The following is a 25,367-nucleotide window of genomic DNA, read 5'->3' on the forward strand; positions in this document are numbered from 1 at the left end:
TCCCTCTGTGGAGCTATAAAAAGCATCAATAACCTCTAGGTTCAGAGGGCCCAGCCCACCAGATTCAAAGGGCTCTTCTCCTTCCTCCACCACTACCCCTTCACCTTCCTAAGATTTCTGAAAGGTTCTGGACTCAAAGATAAAAATCATTCCGAGGTGCGAGGCGAAAGGAAGGCAGAGATCCAATTCGTGCAAAGTGGCTTTTATTCCACCTGAAGTGCAGGTGGAGTGAGATTCCTGACTAGGGAGAAATCCACATGTGGCCTGTGGTGGACAGGGATTTAAATGGTTAGGGCAGCCAGGATTGGTCTGTCCATAGCTTTCCCTGGGCAGGTTGGTGGGACAAGGATAGGAAGGCCTGGATTAATCCCTTCACTATTTCCTGGGAGGGACATGCTTTCCAGGAAAGGGTTCCTTCCCAGGTGGGTCGGTGACTTGATTCTATCCATTTCAAAGGTCAGAGTAGGGAAAGAGGAGCAGTAGATGTCACACAGGACATAACCCAAGAAACACAAGGACCTTGGTGAGCTGTGCCTCTGTTCCACATTCTTTCCTATGGTGTGTCTTCATTTCACAGGCCATGTTAAAAAATCATAGAGATGACAGTAATGTCCAATCTAAGCTGAAGCTGCTAGTATAACAGAGGGGCAGAGGCTGCACTTGGGCAGCGAGGCAGGAACTTCCCTTCTGTCAGAACTATATGGGGCTGGGTTTCCAAAATCAGAGGCTGCTTAAAGCTTAACATAAAAGCAGGGGTTGAATGAATCTCTAATAGATAGCTATTCCTTGAAGTGGGGGTGGAGGTTGGTTAGAAAACTTCATTGTTCACAACCCTGCTTAAACGTTCTTCCAGCTTAGGGACCTTTCCATGCTATTAGGCTACCAGCGATAATCTGTGCTTCATACCAGGTAAAGCTCTCAATTTCCCAAAGGGTTTCAAATATATGTACATACATACACAGATACGCACACTTGTGGTATACGTAATATAATATAAAGGTGTCCATAAAGTTTGTATATTGGCTATTTTAAATTGCATATGAACTTTATGGCCACCCTGTATAAAATTATATGCGTATATTTAATCTCAATTTATATACATTCTATATAGGTATGTGTGTATGTGTGTGTGTATAAAATCGCAATTTACTCTTGTTTCAAACCACTCACCTTTTCAAGTTATTGTGCTGGTCAAGCAATCCAACTGTACCTAGATTTATACATTTAAGTCTTAAATAATAAAAGGTGTTTCTTTGCCAGATGTACAAGTATCTTATATTATACTGCATTTTGTTTATGTATATAGTGTTCATCTGACTTTTTGATGCATCTCACAGTGATATACGTAACACAATCCTAATTAATTAATTTAATCACACCATTAAGATGTTAAAAAATAAAATAGAAGTTATTAGTGTCCCACATTTATATCTCAACTTCATTATCTCTTTCATGTGCTTTGATTCCTTTCAAAGATAGCATTTTAAAAAATAAGGCCTTTGGGGCGGCACCTGTGGCTCAGTCGGTAAGGGGCCAGCCCCATATACCGAGGGTGACGGGTTCAAACCCGGCCCTGGCCAAACTGCAACCAAAAAATAGCTGGGCATTGTGGCGGGCGCCTGTAGTCCCAGCTACTCGGGAGGCTGAGGCAGGAGAATCGCTTAAGCCCAGGAGTTGGAGGCTGCTGTGAGCTGTGTGAGGCCACGGCACTCTATCGAGGGCCATAAAGTGAGACTCTGTCTCTACAAAAAAAATAAAATAAAAAAATAAGGCCTTTGACAGCATTGGAAAAGTTTAATTTAGGACTCATGACGAGCAACTAAGTGTGAATCAAACTAGGTGGGAGATAAGCTTAGAGGGAAAGAGAGGTTCATCATAGCTGTTAGGTTCTCATCTCTGAAATTGGATTAGAAATCCCTTCTCCGAGTAATTAAGAGATCAAATAAAATATATCAACCACATCATAAATACCCCCCGAATATTTATTAAATAAATTGAATGATTATTATATTATGGAAATATACTCTTTCATTGTGTTTAAGTAAAATGACTTAATGATAAATTTGATACTTTATTTTAGCAAATAATATAAAAATATAATTTCAAAACACTAACATAACGGTCTTACATTCATTCTTCTGCGTATGACACTTCAGATCTCAAAATCAGAAATTTGCTGCTTTTATACCGCATCTCAAATACAGAATTTTTAGTTACCTTTCATTTACCTGATATTATTGCAACAGCAACTTTTTCCCCTGAACTTCCATTTTGTTTGACACTAAGAAATATGTGTTGAACCTCAAAGGTACTGTGTAATTTGTCAAATTGTCTACATGAATACCTACATACTTTCCGTACGAATAAAACTATCTCACTAATAGTGTAAACCCTATTTGAGTACATTAACATCTTCCTTTTAAAAAAGACATCAAAAAACACATGCATAATACAACTCACTGCAGAAATTGTGGGGTAGTATTCACAATTGTATAAAGAGAAAACATTCTCTCTCTTTCTCTTCTTCTTCTTCTTCTTTTTTTTTTTTTGCTATTGCTTAATGTCTTTGATAAGGCTTAGTGGAAATTTAGAGGAAGAAAGTATATACAATAATCACAAACATGGGCCCAGGAGCCAGATTTCTTGAGTTGTAATCCAGCTAACACGTGGTATGACTTTGCACAAATCATGTAATCTCAAGCAACCTCAGTTCCTTCATCTGAAAGGTAGCAATAATAGTAGTACCATCATCAAAAAATTATGTGAAGATTACGTGACTTCGGACATGAAAAGTATTTTAAATGGTTCCTGGCAAATATAAGTAGCATTAAATTACTATCAGTACCCACTTTTTTTTTTAAGTCAGTGCTGTGTCATAAAGGAAAAGAAATTATAGCTGGAAGAAGGAATGTAAAAGAAATTACTTTTAACAATTGAAATACAAGTCCTCGGCCTCGGGTCTTAGTCTCTGATTTGGTATAAAGGACAAAATGCTTTCCAATGCAATGCACAACTTCAGTGTCTGTGTAAGAGGAACGAATCTTCAGAACCTGAGGTTAAGGCTGCTGCTTATAAAGCATACTACCCCAAGCCTAACGCTAGATCAATATTCAGGTAATAAAACAGTCACTTACTATTTTAGACTTTACAGTTAGACCACTGAGTGATTGTTATTAGTGCTTTTATAACTGTAATGACGTATTTCATTTTCAAGTACAAAAGCTTAATAGAACCTATCTTCCCCATTATACCTAATATATATATATACACACACATAATAATAATGTGCATACATACACATTAGTATCTATTAGTAGCTATTATATTATTATACTATAGTACTATTATTATAATATGGTAGCTATGTAGGACTTATTATAGATCTAGTAGCTATTCTCTATTAATTACCATTGCTATTTGGAATACTAAATTTAAGTTCTGCATATTTTTTTGATGCCAACAAAATCATTAGAATTCCAGAAATTTAAATTCAGAAACATTTTCTTGTAGAAGTAAATGAGAATCTTTTAACCAGGGACTTTTTAAACTACACTACAGGACAATACTTCTAACTGAGGGAATTTTTCAACTCTGCTGCAGGAACTATCTAAACCTTTGGCATCTCTCCACATCATCCATGTATGTATTACTATATTCTATACAGAGCACTGAGGACATTTAGGATGTCAGGGATAAAGAGGGGAGTAAGAAAGTTTCTCGGCTCTCAGAGGTCTTGTGGCCAAAAGGAGAGAATGTGAAGAAACAACTGTCATCTCACATGACAAGTGCTATAACCAGGACATTCACCAGGGTCTTCCTAGCGGTCAGAGAAAGCAATCAAAGGCCTAAGAGCAGGAGAACATCCGGAGCTTTAAGTATACCTATTTTCTTATATTATGTATTGGAAATCATTTATCAGAGAAGACAGAAAAGAAAAGCAGATCGTATTCAAAATACAATTAAAGGCTCTTAAGATATGATCAAAAACAAAATAATAAAAATGACATTAGAAAAACTGCCCAAGAACCTTGCAGACCTTAGAACACCATTAACTGTTCGTACAAAGAGTATGATTTGAGTACCTGCCACCCTTTCACTCTTAGAGCCACTTAAACCCTCACACACACATGGCCATCTCTCTCCTTCTGTCCTTTAAGCCGGCAATTTTCATCAGAGCCTGGGGCTATCCTTTCCTGAAAAGCACTAGACTAGTGCCAGATGGTGACATGTGGCAGAATGGCAGCAAGGCACGTGGGTACACATGCTTCCAGGAATTTAACAGGCCTAGTTTCAGCTGCAGGCTTAGAAGTCAGGCATGCTGTGTCACTAATCTGGGGCATGGTCTTTATCTTAAAATTCATCTGTAAATTCTCTGTAAAAGGTTGTTTAAATTAGATAATCAAAGTCTAATTAAAAATTCAATAAATATCCTTTTCTTAATAGATCTGAATAAAGGCCTGATACATTTTACTGAAAGTGAAATGAGCTCTAGAAAGGATAGATCTTAGATTTGAACAACAAACAGAAAAGCAATTTTTGTGCTTGAGTGAGAAGGAAGAATTGAGTGGACAAAAGTTAAAGGATACTACTGTATTTAATAATTAGGAGCAACAGACCGGCCTTTTACAAAATGCACCTTTCCCCTGCACCACTTGAAAATTGCAACTTGTGTAGCAGTGTTGAAAGACACAACAGGTTAAGACCCATGAACAAAGCAGGTTAGCACACTTTTTCTCCCCTTAGGCACCTGCATAGGAATCTGGATGCTCCTGCCTACCGGCTTGGGATGACTGTGCAATTTATGTAACCTGTCTTTGCTTCAGTTTTCTCCTGTGTAACTTGGGGACAGATACTAGCTTCTTTATATTGTATAGATTGCATGTTGCAATCTATTAAATTTAGCACAGTACCTGGCACCTATCCTCAAAATGTGTGATGTATTGTTAAGAAATTGCCCCTGGTTTTTGTTCCTTTAACAGTAATTTCCTGATTTCTTTGACTTAAATTGAGCAAATATTAACTGGACACCTAAAACATTGAATACACTATGTCAATTTCACAGGTCTCACTTTTAAGTACTTAGCCTTAGGACAAGAGCAGTCATGTGTCACTAACTACAATTAAAAGTAGATGAGCAGGTATTTCAATAAAGTTATATATGAAGTGCCTGATTGGAGCACATGGAGAAGGTTTTAGGGAGAAAAAAATTATGATTTTGACCTGAAAGAATAAGTATAATATTTACGAAAAATAATAGAACATGTCTTTTTGAGATATAACGGGAACATAGACCATGTTTCTGAGTCAGGAGAATGGAGAGTAGGTAGAAAAATAATTAGCCAAGAAAGGCTGATTGAGGCCATATTATAAAAAGTCATAAAGGTCATTCTAAAAAAGTTGCACTTTATTGTTTTGTTAGAGGGGCATTACTAAATACATGACCAGATGTGAATTCTGGGAGAATTAGTCTGGACGTATGATGGAGGATGAAACAAATTGTGGAGAGAATAAAGATTTTATAAAATGCAGTGCCTTATGTAGGTCAGTGACAGTATGAAAGAAATGAAAGGATGATGCTTAAATCATGACAGTACAGGGCTGGGTGCAGAGGCTCACACCTGTAATCCTAGCACTCTGGGAGGCCAAGGCAGGTGGATTGTGGGAACTCATGGGTTCGAGACCAACCCTGAGCAAAGAGTGAGACCCCGTCTCTAAAAATAGCCAGGCATTGTGGCAGGCACCTGTAGTCCCAGTTACAAGGGAGGCTAAGGCAAGGGGATCACTTGAGCCCAGGAGTTTATTAAGACTTTGAGGTTGCCGTGAGCTATGACACCATGGCACTCTACCAAGGGCAACAAAGTAACACTCTGTCTCAAAAAAAAAAAAAAAAACAACTCATGATAGTACATGGAACATTCTAGAATTAGATGACAATCTAAGAAACTTCTCATTTGACTGAGGCCCAAAAAGGTTGCCCAAATCTGGCAGAATAAATGAGGTGAGAAACTGGTTTCTCTTGATTCCAAAGCCACCATTGGTTTCCCTTAATCACACTGCCCTGTTTCAATTTGAATGTACACATGTCATAGAAGCGACATCCATTTTATGTTTGAAAACTAGTTTAGATTTCTAGACCTGGAATAATGTTACAGGCTCATTCTGACCAGTTCTTTCCCCCTAATGACACAGTGTATTTTTATAGTCCGTATTTTTGAAAGTTTTTGTAGCTAGTCTGGATATGCTACAATTAGGGGGAGAATAGTTTTATAAATCATAAAGCTTTATACTATATCATTAGTTGTTATTATTCTCAATATTTGAAGGAAATATTAATCTGTATCAGCTACAAGGAAAAAAATACTACAGAGAGTTATTGAAGATTGTACTATAGGATGGAGAAAATCCCCTCATTGTCCTGTGACACCTGTGGCGGTCTTCTTCAAGCTACAGGCTTTAAGAAAAGTATTTTGATCTGCTAATATTTTTTCCAGTTTAAATTTCCTTTCAATATACTGTATCAATATTTTAAATTTCACATTTTATATAATCTGAGGATATTTGTAGATTGGTTCCCAGCCTCCCATGTTAAATTGTTATTCATATAAAAAGTGTTCCTTTTTCTCTTAGATTATCTGTTGTATACAAGTGGTGTGGATATAAACAATTCTTTTCTTTGACTTCTTGTAACATTTCTTCTATCAAACCCAAAGTAACTTAACTTCGAAATTTCTTGCGCAAATGTTCTTCAGAAGTGAAGATGTTACTGCTTAAATCATCTTGCGCCATTGACTTCCAGCTTCATTACCTCCAGCCTTGAACTTGCCCTTTATCCCGAGACTGGCATCTTACTCGCTCCTTGACAGTTACACTTTAATAACTAAAAGACATTTTAGTCAATTTTAATAGAAATTTAGATTTATCTTATCCAAGTTTCTTTCCACAGCAGGAAATGACACCTCAGGCCCAATTGCACAAATTCCAAATCCTCAAAATCAACCTTTATTGTTTTTTCTTCTTCATTGATCAACCCATAAACAAACCCTGTCATTTCTGTCTCCAAATCCCTAGCAGGAATTTGCCAGTGTCTGTATATTTCTAGTACTACATGCTAGTACAAACTGGCTTCATCTCTTGCCTAGATTTCTGCAATTGCCATGCATCCACTAAAATGTAAGCTCCTGAGTGCAGGGAGTTTTCTTTCATTTTCTGCTATATTCTTCACACAGAGAAGTAATTCACACCTACAGGTTACTCAATAAATATTTGTTGAGTTTTAAAGAGCTTTCTGAATTACCAACCTGTTTCTACATTTGACCCACTCAGATCATTCTCAATCCAATAATCAGAGTGATCTTTGTAAAATACATTTCAAATCATGTCACACATCCGCTTAACCCTCCAAATTATCTTGAACATACTCTGAAAAAAATCCAAACTCCAACCGTCGACTTCCATTGTCTGCAAACTCTGGTCCCAAATCTACCTCTCTGTCTTCATCTTGTATCACTTCCTCCACATGATTATGTTTTTTTCCTGTTGTTTTTTTTTATATGTTTAGTTCTTTCTTGCCCATTCAAGTGTCTGCTTAAATGACATCTAATACGATAGGTCTCCCTTGATCTAAAACAAAAATAAGACACTTAACTCAGCACAGCCCACCATGTCTTCTTTCTGATATTACTTTTTACTTTGTATTTGTCTTCCTCAGGTAGCATGAGATATTCATAAAAACAAGGACTTTCCTTTATCTCAGCTCTATTTCCAGGACTAGTAGGCTCTCGACAGACATTTATTGAGTGAATAAGTCAATGAATGAGCCAAAATATTTTCGACAGTAATTCCCAGAGTTACAAATATCTGACTTAACAATTCGCACTTACAAAGGCTATTACAGTAAGAGCCCAAATTACAAAATCCAACTAATGTCAATTTGGACTTAGGAACAGAGGCTACTACAGGTGATAAGTAAATGTACCGGTTCCAAGTTACATACAAATTGAACTTAAGAATAAATCTACAAAATCTATCCCCTTCATAACCTGGTGACTGCCTGTATATGAACTGGCCCTTTGTGACTATGTTCCCCACTAGCTCAAGAGGATTTTTCAGGATTCTGAATTTACTTTGGCCACGAAAGAGGCAAATAATGGAATTGCTCTGTATCTTTATAGGCTGAGAGCAAAATGAACTCTCCCAAATAAAAAGAAAAATTTGTCCTTATTATCACCATGCTAAAAGCAAATAAGCTATGTGACCTAGAGAAAGTGTCATGATAGATTCCATAAAATGTTTCACTAAATGAAGGTGAATGCTACAGATTTGTCTTCCTAAAATTAGGATCAGAAAAATCAATATTATTAATATCTAGCCAAAGTGATAGATCATTTGCTCTATTCTCTAGAATAGTTATAATTTTCTTTCTAAAATTGCTGAACTGTTTTCACTCACAAGTTTCTGAACAGATGGTAATTATAAGAATCAATCTTTTGTTTTTAAAAACCGCTTTCCTAATCTTCAGGTAATTTCCAGCCTCTGTATTGCTATATAAAAATAGCTTGATTTATACTTTTGTCTTGGCTACATCATAACTAGAGAATAAAATTCGTAATGCCTGCCTACATAGAGCTTTTAAAAATATCTTTTTAAATCTTATTTGCTAAATCTCACTTTAAATACAATAAAGCCTATGTAATTTTATTACATGTAGATTGATTCTATATGTATGCCAGAATTGGTACATGACATCTGTGAAATTTCCTACACTCCAAAGAAATTTCTGTTGTTAAGCACTTCAAAAAATAAAAGATACCTTGGGGAAAAATATGTTAGAAATAAATATTTATGCATAGGTAGTAAGATGCAGAATAGAATATGAACACAAGATATAAAATTACTTAATTTCTAAATATTACAAATATTTTGTTCAAATAACTTTCTTAAATAAAAAATTGATATAGAAAAAGAGTAAAAGATACTTCTTACAAAATCAGAGAAATAAATACAGAAAGGGAAGAAAATTATTCCTATTTTAACAAATGAAGGTTTTGAAATGCACTTCTCCAGAAATATAGAAGATATTAACAGATCAATAAAAAATGTTACACCAGAAACATTGTCAGTTTGAAGACAGCTACCTTCTGAAAGGACTAAGATGTATAATATTAGTGATAGAAATTGTTTTCACTCATATTTCAATTTATTACATATAAACATACATATGTAATATAACATATATTCTTGGACACAATATAAAAATGAGTTACGATTAGACTCCTGTCTTAAGGAGATTTTAGTTTGGATGACATAGAAAAAGGCTAGACCTGATTTTTGGGAGACAATAAAAAGTAGTTTATAAAAATTTCCTGAAAAGAAATACTAGGAAATTAAATTCCTAGTATTCTACAAAACTATCATTGAGAAAGGTCTTACGTGGTCTCTCTTTTGAGAAAGGTCTTACGTGGTAAGTGTACTGATGAGCATACTATTTGATGAGTATATTGTTGCTAATAGTTAATAACAATACTTTCTAACATTTATAAACTACTCTTTTTTCCATATATTGTTCAATTTTATTTGGAATACCTCATTTTCTACTTTCAACTGTCCTGTAACAATGGGTATTATCAAATGTCCCTACTTCATACATAAGAAAACAGGTTTAAGAAAAACATCTCCGTGGTCACACTGGTATTAACAAGTGAAAGAACTGGTAAGTAGTTTTAGAAACCTGAACTTGCCTTTAAAAAATATGACACATTGGGTGTGCTACATTTGAAAAGTTCTGTGTCATGCCCTATTTGTACACACGCATACATGGACACACACACGTGCACAAAGAGCACAGTTGGCTGACTCCTAGGCGGCATCGTTAAGCAGATTATAAAGTCATCATGCACAAAATTCAGCAATTAAAATTTTACTCACTTTCTGCATAATACATCAAATTCACTTTACCGGGGCATCAGCATTTAAAAATAAAATGATCAGGTGTTAGTTGAGTGGATATTAAAAATCACAAATCAGGTTCCATTTGCAAAATCCATGCAGAAGACTCAAAAAGGCATCCAAGAAACAGGAAAGAAAGTGAGTCATAAAATTGATCTAAAAATAAAATGTTTTATATTAACAGTAATAGAGGAGACCCTTCTGAGTTACAGAAACCATGCATTTAAGACACTATCTACTTATATGAAGTGATATGATTTTTTTTGCATTTTATTTATTTTTTTATTTCAATTTAATACGAGGGTACAAATGTTTAGTTTACATTGCTTTCATTTCTAAGGTAAATTCAAGTAGCAGTTGAGTCCCTCCTCCAGGGCCTATGCAGTATACTCTTACGGTGTGCACTTTAGGGGAGAACTTGCCAATCCTCCTGCCCCTTCCCCTCAAAGTGATCAAATGATTGTGAACAAGAAAAATATGTTTTTGATGTACTTTTTGTTCTCTGAAAAGCATCCATCTGAAAAACAGAAAGGCGATGCCAGATTAATTACCATATGTTACCAATTTTCCCAATAAACCTAACTCTTACCTCATTACAAAAAAGACCTCTTGGGAGTAGAAGGCATAATGCTGTACTGTAAAATTAGTTTTTTTAAACCAAACAACCAGAAATCATTGGTGGTTAATAACATCTTTATAAAAGCCTTTCCCATTTGCTTAAATAAATATTGTGTCTTTCGTAAGTAACAAAGATTTACATTGAACAATACTTTCAGTGTTATATAAGTTTAAATTTTCAGGCTTTGAAAGGTCTGGCATTGGGCAAATGTCAGCAATATTTTCTCTTTAGCTAAGGCTGAGTCTTTCATTAAGCTTTATTTATTTATTTATTTATTTATTTATTTTGAGACAGAGTCTTACTCTGTTGCCCATGCTAGAGTGCCATGTCATCATAGCACACAGTAACCTCTAACTCTTAGGCTCAAGTGATGGTCTTGTCTCAGCCTCCCCAGTAGCTGGAACTACAGGCATCTGCCACAACACCTGGCTAGTTTTTCTACTTTACTTAGTAGAGATGGGTCTTGCTCTTGCTTAGGCTGGTCTCAAACTCCTGAGCTAAAGCAATCCACCCACCTCAGGCTCCCAGAATGCTAGGATTACAGATGTGAGCCACTACGCCCAGCTAGTTTTTATATTTTTAGTAGAGACAAGATCTCACTGTTGCTCAGGCTGGTCTTGAACACCTGAATTCAGGCAATCATCCAGCATAGGATTACAGAGTGCTAGGATTACAGGCATGAACCACTGCGCCCAGTCTCAAGCTTATGTTCCTTGATGGCCAAGCCTATGTCATGCTTACTGTATTTTAGCTAGCACCTACATCATGCCTTGGCATATTATAGGTTGAATGAATGAATACTTGAATCCACAAAGTCACTAAATCTAGTCTACACTAAATATTTCTACATTTTCTAATGTAGAAAGTACATTGTGCTCAGTGTAGAGTGACCAAACAAATAACACCCAGTGAAGTAAGAATTTTGGACAATGAACAATTTTTACTATAAATATCTTCCAAACGTTGCATGGAAGATACACTAAAAATATTCATTACTGTCTCGAATTTTCATTTCACTGAGTGAGCTGTATTTTTATTGACTAAATTTGGATAATTCTAGTCTAGTTATTATAATAAATTAAGGATTATTCAACAAGTATTCATTGCTTCATTAAATTATGAAATGACATAGTGCATGCCTACCACATGCCAGGAACAATTCTATGCAGTGAGGACTTTCACTTGGGGAGCATATATTTCAGTGGGAGATTAGCACAGAGATTAAAAATAAATAAATAAAGTAGTAAATTGGCAAAGTAACTTCAGTTCATGATAAACAACATTAAAAAGTCAAGGAAGATGATGAAGTAGAGAACAAAGGATGGATCAAGGGCTACCTTCGATATTGGGTGCAAGAAGGTATCGATAAAAGACAAAAAGAAGGCAGTCGTGTAAATAACCAGGGAAAGAACATAAAAGGAAGAAAGAACAGCAAATACAGAGGATCCTAGGCAAAGATGAACTGTATCATTAGTAGAAAAGAGTGAAGACCAAGTGGAAAGTTAAGGAGTGCTAAGAATGTGGTTCAAGAAGAAAAAGCAACCAAAGCAGAAACAGCCAAAGCATACAGAAGGCTGCACCGATGGCGTGGCATTTAGATTTTATTCTAATACAATAGGAAGCACTAGCGTGGTCGAGGTAGGTGGTGGTATGATCCGAAATACTTTTATAAAGCCCCTGATCCAGGACTGTGTATAAGAATGACTTGACCTTCTGTGTTCTTCATTCTCAGTTGCCTATATTGGCATCGTCAGTAGTTAGCCTCTATTTCCTTGAACTCACCGATGTCTTCAAACCTGTACACTCTGGATTCAGCTGCTATGACCGGAGTCTTAGCATGCCGTACATCGAGCCGACCCAGGAGGCCATTCCATTCCTCATGCTGCTCAGCTTGGCTTTTGCTGGACCGGCAATCACGGTAAGAATTGCCCCTCAAATTGCACTAGCTAGTCTCAGGAAATGACAAGTCGCCACACTTTTATAATAAATGGGTTAAAAGCAAAAACAGTAGTCAACTCTTAAGTCTTGAATCAGGAAGATGATGTCTTTGAGATATTTTGACAGCATAGGTGAAAAGAGTTAATAGCTTAAAATCACAGACATTAAAACTTAAAGATTATATGATTTCAAAATTGATCCCTCGTATTTACTTTCGTAAATTATTATGAAAAGTTGTATAACTGTATAATTTTCCTTGAATGGCTTTTATGATGTTTCTTATGCACTTCTTAATTAACATATTTCTCATATATGTGTTTGGTATCTGAAGCCTGGAGAACGGGGGTGGGCGGGGGGAATATATATTGTTAGAATGATGTAGCTAATAAACTGCTCAAAAAATCCATTTAAATATCACTCAGTTTCATTTTTTACTTGATTCTCACTTTCTATTAGTTGTAAGTAGTGACTATCAAGTGTAAAAAGTTAAAACTCACATTGTAGCCATGTGTGCGTGTACAAACACACACACTCAAAGAATAAAGTGATTTAGTTTTAATACTTAAATACTAACATTAAATATTTAAGGTACTAGATACCCCAGTTATTCTGATTTGCATTAGATAGGATTATCAAATTATAATGTTTATCCCCGAATTATGTATGTCTGTTATGTATCAATTTAAAAATCTAAAATAAATAAATTAAATGTGTACATAAGAAAATGTCTTAGTCTACTGGAACAGACTTAAAACCATCATTGTGTTCTGTATTAATACACATAGTGAATAATACACTTTTAAATAAATCTGTTGATAGATAAGACCAGCCAACCCTTTCCCCCATCTCATCTGCCCCTGGACCACTTCCCAAAGAACAAGAAACATGTTTCAAGGTTAATAATGTTTATTTTGCCAGCAAGAACTCTTGTTTTGCTTTTATTATGCTCATGAATGTCAAAGAAAATGGTTACTAAATTAAACATATATTTCAATGGCGTTTTTATAAGATATTGTGATGAACTGGCCTATTTTGGTTCAGTTTCAAAAAAGCCTCTGAGTAGATCTTCTAAACTCCGTACTTTTATATAGCTCTAGACTTTAAAAAAACATTTCCCCTCCCTTATATTAAATAAGCATAGTGTGCTATTTACACCATAAATAAATTATATAAAATATTCTCAGAAGATAAAATTGGAATTTAATTTCCCATAGAACTTTATTATATTTAAAAGGTCTCAGAACACTTTGTAAATTAATGAGTTATTCTGCAGTGAATCCCAGATGATTAGAACTATTAATGATGTACTCGGAAGTAGATGAGGCCCTGAGACGAATAAAACATTTTAAAGCACAATATCGCTCAGAAGAACAGCATTTTCCTGTCATTTTTTCTAAAGATTTTTGACAAGAATCCATACCATCCCGTTACTTGACCAGAGCAGAAAGAACATAGGCTTTAAATCTATCGCACCAGAAAGTATTTATCGTAATTGGGGGACGTGCCCAAAATTATTGTAATTGCTATATTCAAAATAAAATCCATAAAAACTATGATACAAATATTCATGATTGCCGAAAAGACTGTGTTGATATTTAATCATGTATTTAAATAATTTGCTCTTTATATATCAAGAAGTTTTCCTTCCCGAGGATATTTTATGAAGTTACCAGGAAAGCAAGTTGAACTGTGGCACTCCCCACCAGCACTACGTTATTGCAGGGTGCTTGCTTCCTTTGCTGGCACTGTTACACGTCCTGGGGACAATGACCTTTGCCTCATCACTGTATTACTGCTTCTGTTGACTCCCCCACTTACCATAATACATTCTCAATGTGCAGTGTAGGGATGCTTTCTAGAGGATTTGGAATTGAAGCTTTTTTTTTTCTCCAGCCCTGAAAAATGAAAAAGAGAAATCCTCCTGGGCTCCCTTCTACAGAGTTGACCTGGGAAGCTCCATGGCAGCTCCTACAGTAGAGCCCTGCTCCATGCGCAGGTCGCCACAGGGCTTCCACAGCTGCTCCATACATCTTCATCACAGGACAGGCAAACTAGGGAACTATTTATACCTTAGAGTCCTTAGTTTCCCCATATCACACCAGGATATTCTGGATGTTAGCAATTTTTTTCTGCCACACTAGTTCCATAGGTCTTGGGCAAATAATTCAATGGTCAGACAAATCTAGTCTTTGCTGACATTAAATAATGTCTTTTTATACCTTTTTTTTTCTCTAAAAATATACTCCACTTCTTCTAGTTTTGGGTCTAATTTTATTTTTCCCTATTTTTTAATGGCTTCTCCCAATATATACATTTTCTCAACAGTGATCCTATGTCTGTTGTCATGTTGTTCTGGAACTATAATTCTGTGTCTGATCTTACCACACATATTACCCATCTAACTTCTTTTCCACCTCTTCCTAAAGGTGAAAATAACAGACTTAATCTCTAACTTTCAACGATGTCATTTTCTTTTTTTATCTTTATGGTGGAACAAATCCATTCCAAAAATAGAGTGGTAAAGGGAGATAGGGAAGCAAAAAGAATCAGCATCTTTTTTTTTTTTTTTTGGCCGGGGCTGGGCTTGAGCCCACCACCTCTGTCATATGCGGCCGGTGCCCTACTCCTTTGAGCCACAGGCGCCACAAAACAGCATTTTTTTCATATATATTGGGGGGGAGAGAGAGTCTAATTGTGTCACCCTGAGTAGAGTGCCTTGGCATCAAGCTTACAGCAGCCTCAAACTCCTGGGTTCCAGTAATCCTCTTGCCTCATCCTCCTGAGTAGCTGAGACACAGGGGCCTGCCACAATGCCCAGTGGACTTGTTAATAGGGGCTTCCTGTTTGTTACAGATAAAGCAAAACAAAAGATCTCACAATCAGTAATATTCTCCAAAAGGGCCTGCACGTGAATAAAAGGAAGAACCACTTATTTTTTATGTAGGCCTTTAAACGTGAATCATTTAATGTTTGCTTCTCAGATATTTTTCTGCTCTGAGAGATGTTTAAAAATAGCTTGTCTTCATGATGCTGTACATGAAACTGGAAAAATGCCTTTCAATATGTGCAAGGAATATTCTTATTTCTCTGAAATTGCCCTTAAATTCTAATATTTCTTCCTTAATATTCAGTTGTCATTTACTTTAGTGTGGTAATACAAGCATTTTGCTTCGGTCCTTTGGCGATCACTTCTCAGAGAAAAAGCACACAATACATATGTTTATCATAAATCTTCATAATGTCTATGTGAACAGAAAAAAATATGTTTTTTCTTCTCTGGAAATAAAATGTTATTGTATATTTGTATTAAAGGATGAATACACCAAATCGTATAGGAGAATTCTATCAGAATTTAATTATAGTTCCTAGCGAGTAGCCTTAGCTTTAGGAGACTACACCATCAACATTAAGAACATTAAATGTTAGGGCTTCCAAAATTCATTGGAAATTTAAAGGTTGAGGATGCTGTGATGAATGTTATAATGTTTTTGTTTTGTTTTATTTTATAAGAAGGGCGTTTTGAATTGTAAATTCTGCCTGTGTTGACTATTCTAAAAGCAAGCTATTTCCTCTCAACAGTTGCCCTGAAACAAAGTCATTAAATTATCTCTTCCCCAAACCCACCCCTTATTTTAGACACACACATACACACACACACACTGTCAAAAAGATATTGTGTCTTTTCAAGGTTGGATACAACAGCAAACAGAGACTCGTCCTAAACTATTTTCTATTTACAAATGACAACAGCAACAAATAATTTTATTGTTAAAACCTAAACCTTGGCAGCATATTGCAATACAGCACTGTGCCTTTCAGAAGAGGAAATAAGTGGGAACATTTAGAAATACATCAGGAAGCATCACCCCCTTACCCCAAGGAGAATTCTATCTGTAAGACAAAGTCAATCATTTTGAAAATTCATGCAATGACATATAAATTGAGGTTAAGTGAAAAGAAGTATAAGGAGAAAAATGAATGGGCTCCTTAGTGGGAGGGAGAGTTGAGTGATGTCAAAATAATGGCAAAAAATTTATATCCGTGCTACGTAATCAAGCCAAATAGTGTTGATACACACATTTGAATTTTAAGCATATTAAAATAACCAAAATGAAATTCCTGAAATGTCAAGGTCATTTGAGATAATGAGTGTGGTGTTGTATGACACATTTCTCTAATAAATAAGTTGTACAAATAAATTGTTATATAATTTAACACTCATGGGCAAGATGTAGATTTTAACCATATAATTGAAAAGATAAAAACAAAATTATTCACAGAATTATGCAGAAGTGAAGATGAATTCACTCTCTTTTGGCTCTACAACAATGCATTTCAGGAATAAGTGGTTAACTTTCTAGAAATAATTAATCTGAAATAGCCGTTATATTGTTCTGGGGGGAGTGTTGTATTGTCACATTGATCTACACATGGTATAGCATCTTTTATATTTCCAAATCTAACTTGAAGTGCTAAGTGTGGGATGATATTTTTCAAATACAAAAGGTTAACTCAATGTTCAGTGATTTGAAATAAATTTCTTTTGATTATTTCTATAATGATCAATCTTACAAGAGTTTATCATGCCACACACTTTTCACATGAACAGGTAGAGTCCATTAGGATAATTATTTTTTAAATTTCTATACAGATTAATATTCTTTATCATGGTACATACACCATATTATCTACTGAACTAAATATAGCAAGTTCAATATTCAAAGCAGAAGACCACATGCTTAGTGTCATTCGTTTTTTAGAAACATCACGCTATAATTTGAACCCTTCATAAGATACATGTTAAGATAGTAATGAGAGCTGGAAGGTTTCCCTTAGAAAATCTCTTTTAGTCCTTGCCATGCTTATAATCTTTACAGTCACATAATCCCCTACATCTGAGGGGCTGTTAGGATCTCATGGAGCCCTACTTTTCTCAGCCCCATAAATTTATACAAACAAATACCAATTTTACAATAGTCTTGTAGGTACAACAATCTGATATATTTGCAAGATATTTGCATAAATAAAATGTATAATTTTAAATCTTACTTTTACACATATTGCAGAGCCAAACAGACAACCCGAATGCCTAATTAGTTAGCAAATTTGAATTCCCGCAGTAAAGGTCAAAAACACAAACCCCATCATGCCCAGAATGGTGCTACATGGTAAGGATAAAAGGTAAATACATGATAGTTCTTCTTTCAGAGGGTCCTGGTCTAGTGATAGACAATCAAGTAAACAATTGAATAAAGCTATGCTGGAGGGAAGGACAGGAAGCCCCATGGAAGGAGACATGATTCAAGTCAGGGTACAGTAAGAAGGCTCAATGAGAATTGACTGAGAAAATGATGCCTAATAAATACTGAGTTCCTTCACTGATCTCATGTGTCCTAAAATCCTTCAGCAAAGTGCACTGTTCCTTAAAATGGTCCTTCTGATGGTACAGTACGGTTGTTTGTGGTGAACACATTGGCTCCCTGTCTATACCTAGGAAATACTGCACTGCTGACCTAAATTCTCTTGTAATCTGCCTTCTCCAATAAGACAGCCACTAATCACATGGGCCTACTTCATTTTAAATTTAATTTTATTTAATTTTTAAATAATTAGGACAATGAAATAAGATTAAAAACTCAGCTCCTCATTTGTAGTAGCTTCATTTCAAGTGCTCGGTAGTGGCTGCCACACTGGACAGTGCAAAACATAGTCCCATTATCACAGAAAGGTTTATGGGGAGGCTGTGCTCTAGATAGCACCTTCTTAAACTCAAACCTGCTTTCCATGGATCGATCCTTCTATTCAATCCACAATTGGTTTATGGACCTAATTAACCAATACATAGTAGTCCAGAAGATCCAGCTAAATCAATGCCTTGATCAATCACTTCTCACACCTTGCTCCAAGATTCAAGAGAAATGGCTTACCCCCTAAACCATTTTAAAATAATTCGTCTTCCTTGATTGATGATCTGTTACGAGATGACATATGATTCTTTTGTACCTGTTGATAGAGTGGATATACAAAGAGTTTTGCCTGAACACCCTTTTGTCTTTGCAGATTATGGTAGGAGAAGGAATTCTCTACTGTTGTCTGTCCAAAAGAAGAAATGGAGTTGGACTGGAGCCAAACATTAATGCGGGAGGCTGCAACTTCAACTCTTTCCTTCGGAGAGCTGTCAGATTTGTTGGTAGGTGTGGGAAACCGCAAAGAAAGGAAATGTTGCTTCAAATAGAACTGTTATATTAATTACAGATATTAGGTCTCTAAAGCTGCAATTTAGATGTATAATTTCAGTACATGAGTTTCACATTACACAAGAAAATGGTTAAAAGACCAAATCTGAGCTTTGTATGTGAAATGTGCTATTTACAGATATGGTCCTTGTTTTGAGGGTTAACATGCCATGAGTTTCAGTGTACACACACACACATATATATATAAATATATATCTGGTTGAGATATGAATTTACTTTGAAATGGTTTCACTGGATCTGTGTTCAGCTTTTTAAAATGGAGAATAAATATTAAAAGGTAAATATGAATATATAACTTTTAAAAAATTACTTTAGGCACATTAATAATTCCATTGTCCTAGAGCAGTGGTTCTCAACCTTCCTAATGCCGTGACCCTTTAATACAGTTCCTGTGGGTCGCTACCCACAGGTTTAGAATTGCTGTCCTGGAGTATTCTCGTCCAAAAGTTATGCACATAGAAATGTCACCATTTTGCCAGTGGCTATTTTCCCTTGATTATGGCCTCTAACTTTACCTCCTATTTTTTGTGAGCTCTAAAGAAAACCCATAGGCCTGGCTAAACAGCATCGGAATCAGATCAGTTTCTGAAAATTCACCTCTTCTGATTAACATGTAACTATCTTTATGTTGTTTGAGTCACAAGCCTTTTCTTTTCACTGAGTTGAATAGTCACCCACAATACATCACACCAACCTGAATGTTTTATATTTATCCCCAAGAAGTCACTATAAAATTATTTTTACCTAAAACATGTCACCTTAGAAAAATAGGCAGCTTCATTAAATACCTAGTAGATAATTATATATTACCTAATTATATAAACATATATAGTGAGCAGACAGCTAGACCCCAAGGATAAGGCCAACTTTCTCTCTAACGAGAGGAAAAATTAAATCAAAATCATGCCCCAGACTCTGCTTCACCAGCATTTTTTTATCATCATAATAGGCCACTTAGTTGGATCACAAACTGAAGCAAGGAAATAAAACTCCAGAATATAAAAAAAATGAAAAATAAAAAAGCTCCAGAATATGTAGCTAATCTCAGAGAAAGTTTCCCCTCATGTAATAAAATGCTGTTGACAAAGGGGAATATACCCTCTCTGAAATACCTCATGCCTGGAAGAATTATCTATCCTACTCTAGAGAACAACGTTCCAGAGTCAGCTGTCTATAACCCCATCTTCTGTAGGGCCAGAGATTCTCATTTTCCAGGGGTAAAAGTAGGTGGCTTTCCCTTTTTATTCAAAGTCTTCTCCAAGACCTCACATGCTTCTAGGGATAAGGATATACAAATAAAGTTTTTATGCCATGAATCACGGGTGTGATGGAGAAAGAATTGGGGGAGTGGTGTTTAGGTGACAGCAGACAGAGGAGAAAAATGCAGAACAGTAACGCACGCCAACCCCAACTCTGGGTCTTCAGGCGTCTATTACAGAACTACCCAGGTGCCTCTCATAATTATTTCTATGTGCAAAACATGACTCAGAATCCAGGCCATCTAGTCAGAATGAATCCAGGGTGTCAAGAGGAGTGGGCAGGCAAGTTCCAGACGACGTGAGCCAAGACCTAGACTGTCAATGGTAAGGCCAACCTAGCAACTTCTAGCAGACCTGGAGTTCATGTGCACAAATGTATATCCAGAGTTGTGACTTTATAGATGCAAAAGAAAAAAAGAATTTGAATCAAGGGTAATAAGAACATCTCCCAATTCCAAGCTCATAGGCAGGCTCCCAGGATATGACTGCTGTTTCCATAACAGGCTCTGCCTACCCTCCTGTCTGTCTTAATTAGCATTCCTAATATGACTGACTTCAGTTTGTGGGGAATTAAAATAGATTCTGTAGACTTTGGCAATTGTGGCTAAAGTTAGAGATCATCGAGGAGAGAGAGCCCTGACAACTTAAACATGTTAAGCAATTTAAAGTCACTTTAAATTCAGCCTCATTCCCCATATTTAATCCCTCTCAAATCACATAGTTGGTCACTGAAAATACTCCCAGTGTCCAACAAGTGACCTGTACTTATAACGTTAAGAATTGGCCTTATTTAACCAAACTGACAAAAGAGCCTCCAAATTACTACCATAGAGATACTCATTAACCTTATTTTGGCTCTAAGTACCTGTTTAGAAGTTTAGTAATTTTCTATACTATCTTCCCAAAATGAACTTAGAAAACATGATCACAATAAATTTTAAGATTGTTATGTTAACATGTAATAAACACATTTGCTGTTGACATCAGCATTAACCATCCACGTGGTAACAAATTTCATCCATTCTGTTTGTAGGTGTTCACGTATTTGGACTCTGCTCTACAGCTCTCATTACAGACATCATACAACTGTCCACAGGATATCAGGCACCATACTTTCTGACTGTGTGCAAACCAAACTACACCTCTCTGAATGTATCGTGCAAAGAAAATTCCTACATTGTGGAAGATATTTGCTCAGGATCTGACCTTACTGTTATCAACAGCGGCAGGTTAGAAACTGAGATCTAAAAACATTCCAGCTCAGTGTTTTCCTTATTCAGTAATTGCTTGGGGTACCCTCTGATGTATGCCTTTTCAGTCATAATTTTGGTTTTATTTTTCCTTTCAATTCAGAAATCTCTTCCGTGACTGTACCATAGAAGCCTATCGGTGGCTCATTCCAAAATCTTCTTTCTGTCTCTAAATTTCAGCCTCACAATCTTGCTACTCATCCTCATATCACCAGAATCCACTCATATTTTGCAATCTACTCTATACTAATGGTGATTTTAGGTTACTATACTTGATTTATTTTAGTATATTCATAACCGGTCATGACTGACAGTCAATATACAAGTATATTTTGTACTGGCTTAAGTGGGAGACTAAGCATCTATGATAGTTTTATCTCTACTACTTATATTTTATCAAAAGAACCATGTGAATTTTCCTTCTGGTAGAATTCGAGAAGGGGTAACATCTAGGACTACATATGTTTTCTTTGAATGAACATGAAAGATCTATAGAGCTTCTGACCTTACATTTCAGCAAATAAAATAAATTCAAGAAACTATCAATGTCATAAATGTTTTGAATCAATCAAGTAAAAATAAATTTGCATGAAAAAGATTGCATTTTAAAATCTCAAAAGGAATAAATTACAGATGGATAAGGGCCCACAAGTCATTATTATAAAAATTGGATATGCCATTCAATAGGTTCCCAAATATTGATTAAAGAGCAAAAAATAAGAGCTACACCTGAAAAACCAGAGCCTGATATTATGTGATTAGGCACAGACAAGTTCTCGCAAACCATTCATTCATTTTGGAACTACATTCCAGAAGCGTGTCCTCTATTCTTTCTCAATCCTGTTATCTTTGCTGAATGGCGATCTTCTTTATTGGGTACCAGAAAATTGGGAGATCACTAATATAAGTGAATTTTACTTTTCCTATTTTTTTAATCGAGAGAAGGAAATCACTGTTCTTCTTCTGACCGTCCCTCCACCATCCTGCATTCCACCTCTTCTTCCTGCATCTTAAATTGTTTAAACAAAATTGTCTGTGATTCTTAAGATGACAATTATTGTAAAGTAGAATATACAAAGAAACATTTTGATTAAAATTGGGCTTTTCTTATGCTTTCTAGAATATTAAAAAAAAAACACATTTAGAGCCACTACTGTGAGAAAATAATTCACCTTTTAAATTTTTCATGCAAAAAAAAATATGTTTAGCAGCATAGAAAAAGTTTAAAGCCTCTAAATCCTAGGTATTATAAACTTTTGCTTTGAGCTGACAATACATGACTCAATGGAAGAACAAGGGAAATGGTTTCTACTTTCACCCCTCATTCCAAAAGTGTATAGTGGCGGTCCCTTGCCAAGCTGGCAGTTATTTCTACTGGAACACACATCACTATTATGTATTTGTTAATATTAATGGTGACTAGCAGTGTTTATTTCACCACTTGGGCCTTCCCCAGAAAACTAAACAGAAATTAAAGTTATTGCTTATTACTTCGTGGCTTCTGTGTTGAATGTTTTAACCAGCCAGTGTTCTTGAGATGATTGCTAGAGGTGTATCTGAACTTAAAGGCATAATTTCACTGTCTTCTTTTGGCAGAAAGTCATTCCCTTCTCAACATGCAACTCTCGCTGCCTTTGCAGCTGTGTATGTTTCGGTAAGTAACCCATTCTTCTTCATTGAGCTATGTCCTACAGAATAGCAGAGGAGTCAGTGTTGTCTCTAAGTGACTAATCTAGATCTGTGTAATAACAGAATGGTAAACTTCAGCACTGCAGCCCTTTAACACAGTGGGATTCAAAACAGAAATCATATACTACCATGAAAGTAGTACGGTGAAAGGATTTTTTTATTCATCATATTCAATCGTAAGAATATTTATTTAGCCAGCTAGCCCTTGAAAGTAACATTATACTTTCCGGGAAGGTATTGTGAACGGTGAGAATGCTACTAAAACCGAAAGAATGGTATTATGCCCACACTCTCACACACACACTCTCAGTATTTATGTAACAATGATAAACTCCAGGTCAGTGTAAATTTGATAAATGTTACAGAATGAATAGTCATTGTGTCTAATTATACAGTGGTCCATGAAGTCTTTAGAGAGAAAGACGTACTGAAATTATGTGACGAGTTAAATGGAGATTAAAGAGTTAACTGACTAATTCTACTGCTTCATTTTTTAAAATTTGCATGTAATTAAATGAGAGATACGTTATTTATCTGATGATTTTTTAATGCATTTCCTTCTATGGCAGATAGAGAATACAGCCATAGCAGGGAAATGGAGCAGGAAAATTGATGTCAAGTGTGCCAGTTAGAACTTTGAGCTTAAGGTTTTATTTGATTATAATTTACTAATAAAATGGCCTTTCTAACGTACTTAACCCACTTCTTTCATTTTTAAGATGTACTTCAATTCCACATTAACGGATTCCTCTAAGCTTCTGAAACCTCTCTTGGTCTTCACATTCATCATCTGTGGAATCATCTGTGGGCTAACACGGATAACTCAGTATAAGAACCACCCCGTTGATGTCTATTGTGGCTTTTTAATAGGAGGAGGAATTGCACTGTACTTGGTAAATAATTTATTATTATTATTTGATGAACCCCAGTTTAAAATGGCAAATATGTGTAGACTATTTTGCACTATAATAACTTACTTGAAATTTTATATTCATGCAACAATCTCTGGCTGCAGCTCCATTCTAAGACAAAACACATATCCCACTTTCAATAAAATAGTTTACTGAACTTTTACTATGGGCCAGAAATTGTGATTTCAGAAGGACTGTTGCTTTTTATCTTATACCACCAAATGAAACAGAGCGGGTATTACTAATTATAATCATACAAAAGAAGCTGAATATTAGTGAAAATAAGGTTAGTGAAAGCAAAGCTTTAATGAAAGGTTATATAACTCTCTCAGCAACACACATTCAGCACATTAATGTAACTATGATCCAACTAATACTGAATTCTTTAACAGTCCTCTATTCTCAAATCTGATCTTCCTCTGAGGGAAATAATCCCCAACATAAGGAAACTGAGATTGTCTATTTAATTCAATTATACATTCATTCATTCATTCATTTTACATTTACTCAATCTCTAATCTGTGACAGGCACTACACTGAACATTAAAACTGTGAGAAAAAAATATATTCGTTAGAAGTTTAAAATGTAAACATGACACAAATATAAATGGTTTCAGTGTGTTACATGATCTCACAGGGTAGGAACAAAGTGCATTAAGAACAGCAAACCACCTAAGGAAGTTAGAAAAGCCTTCACGAAGTGATGTGTTTTTTAAAAAACTGAGAGTTTCTTAAGGCAAGGAAAAGAGCAAGGGCCTTCAAGATAAAGAAACTGCAAAGAGATGGACATGTAAGAGAGCAAATATTAGTGGCAGATGAGAGAGCAGGAAGAGTGAGAGACAGTGGGCAGCTTTCTAGCTTGGCAGAATGGACAGATGTTGACTTCAGTAGCAGACCAGGTCAAGGTCAAAAGCAGCAAGTTGGTGCAGAGGGAAGGGAGTTGAGGAACTCAACTGAACAGATAAGCAGTAAAATGTGTGTGTCTGGATTTCAAAAGAGCAATCAGTACTGGAGAAATAAGTTTGGAGGTCATGGGCATTATGGCGGAAGTATCATTGTAGTTCTGTAGGGTCTAGAAAATTGTCAGATCACAAGAATAAAAAGGAGCCACAAAATACTAACATACAAGTGACATGCAGAGGAAAAGGTAATAATGAGGAAAACTGAGAGGAGCAGACAGAGAAATCAAAATTGATTAGCTATAACCATTTTCTTGTAATACCTTTCCCAAATGCCCCACGTTCTCAATTGTCATTGTGGGGCATTTGGGAAAGGTATTACAAGAAAATGATAACAAAAATTTAGTGAAAGTACTTACGGGTGCCACGATTTTATAAATTTTTTCATTTTCGTGAACTAGCATAGTCAGAATTGTCGCTTTAAATCTCATTCTTAATTGCCTGCTTTTGTTAGTGGAAGAGAAAGGGATCAAATTAAAATGAGTGTGCCAGGAATCGTCCATAAGCCCATGTTGCTCATGGGTGTGACAATCGACAACA

At 35.8% G+C, this 25,367-nt stretch overlaps 1 protein-coding gene across 1 annotated transcript in view; it reads left to right on the plus strand.

Annotated features, from left to right (window-relative positions):
• Positions 1–25,367, plus strand: part of PLPPR4 (phospholipid phosphatase related 4) — a 42,143-nt gene that overhangs the window by 11,100 nt on the left and 5,676 nt on the right. The window contains exons 2-6 of the mRNA XM_053592332.1: positions 12,297–12,482; positions 18,563–18,692; positions 21,052–21,247; positions 22,865–22,922; positions 23,677–23,850. Coding sequence (XP_053448307.1) covers positions 12,297–12,482; positions 18,563–18,692; positions 21,052–21,247; positions 22,865–22,922; positions 23,677–23,850 — 744 coding nt within the window. The remainder of the gene's footprint in view (positions 1–12,296; positions 12,483–18,562; positions 18,693–21,051; positions 21,248–22,864; positions 22,923–23,676; positions 23,851–25,367) is intronic.

Source organism: Nycticebus coucang, chromosome 5 (genome assembly GCF_027406575.1).
Source record: "Nycticebus coucang isolate mNycCou1 chromosome 5, mNycCou1.pri, whole genome shotgun sequence".
Classification (NCBI taxonomy): Eukaryota; Metazoa; Chordata; class Mammalia; order Primates; family Lorisidae; genus Nycticebus; species Nycticebus coucang.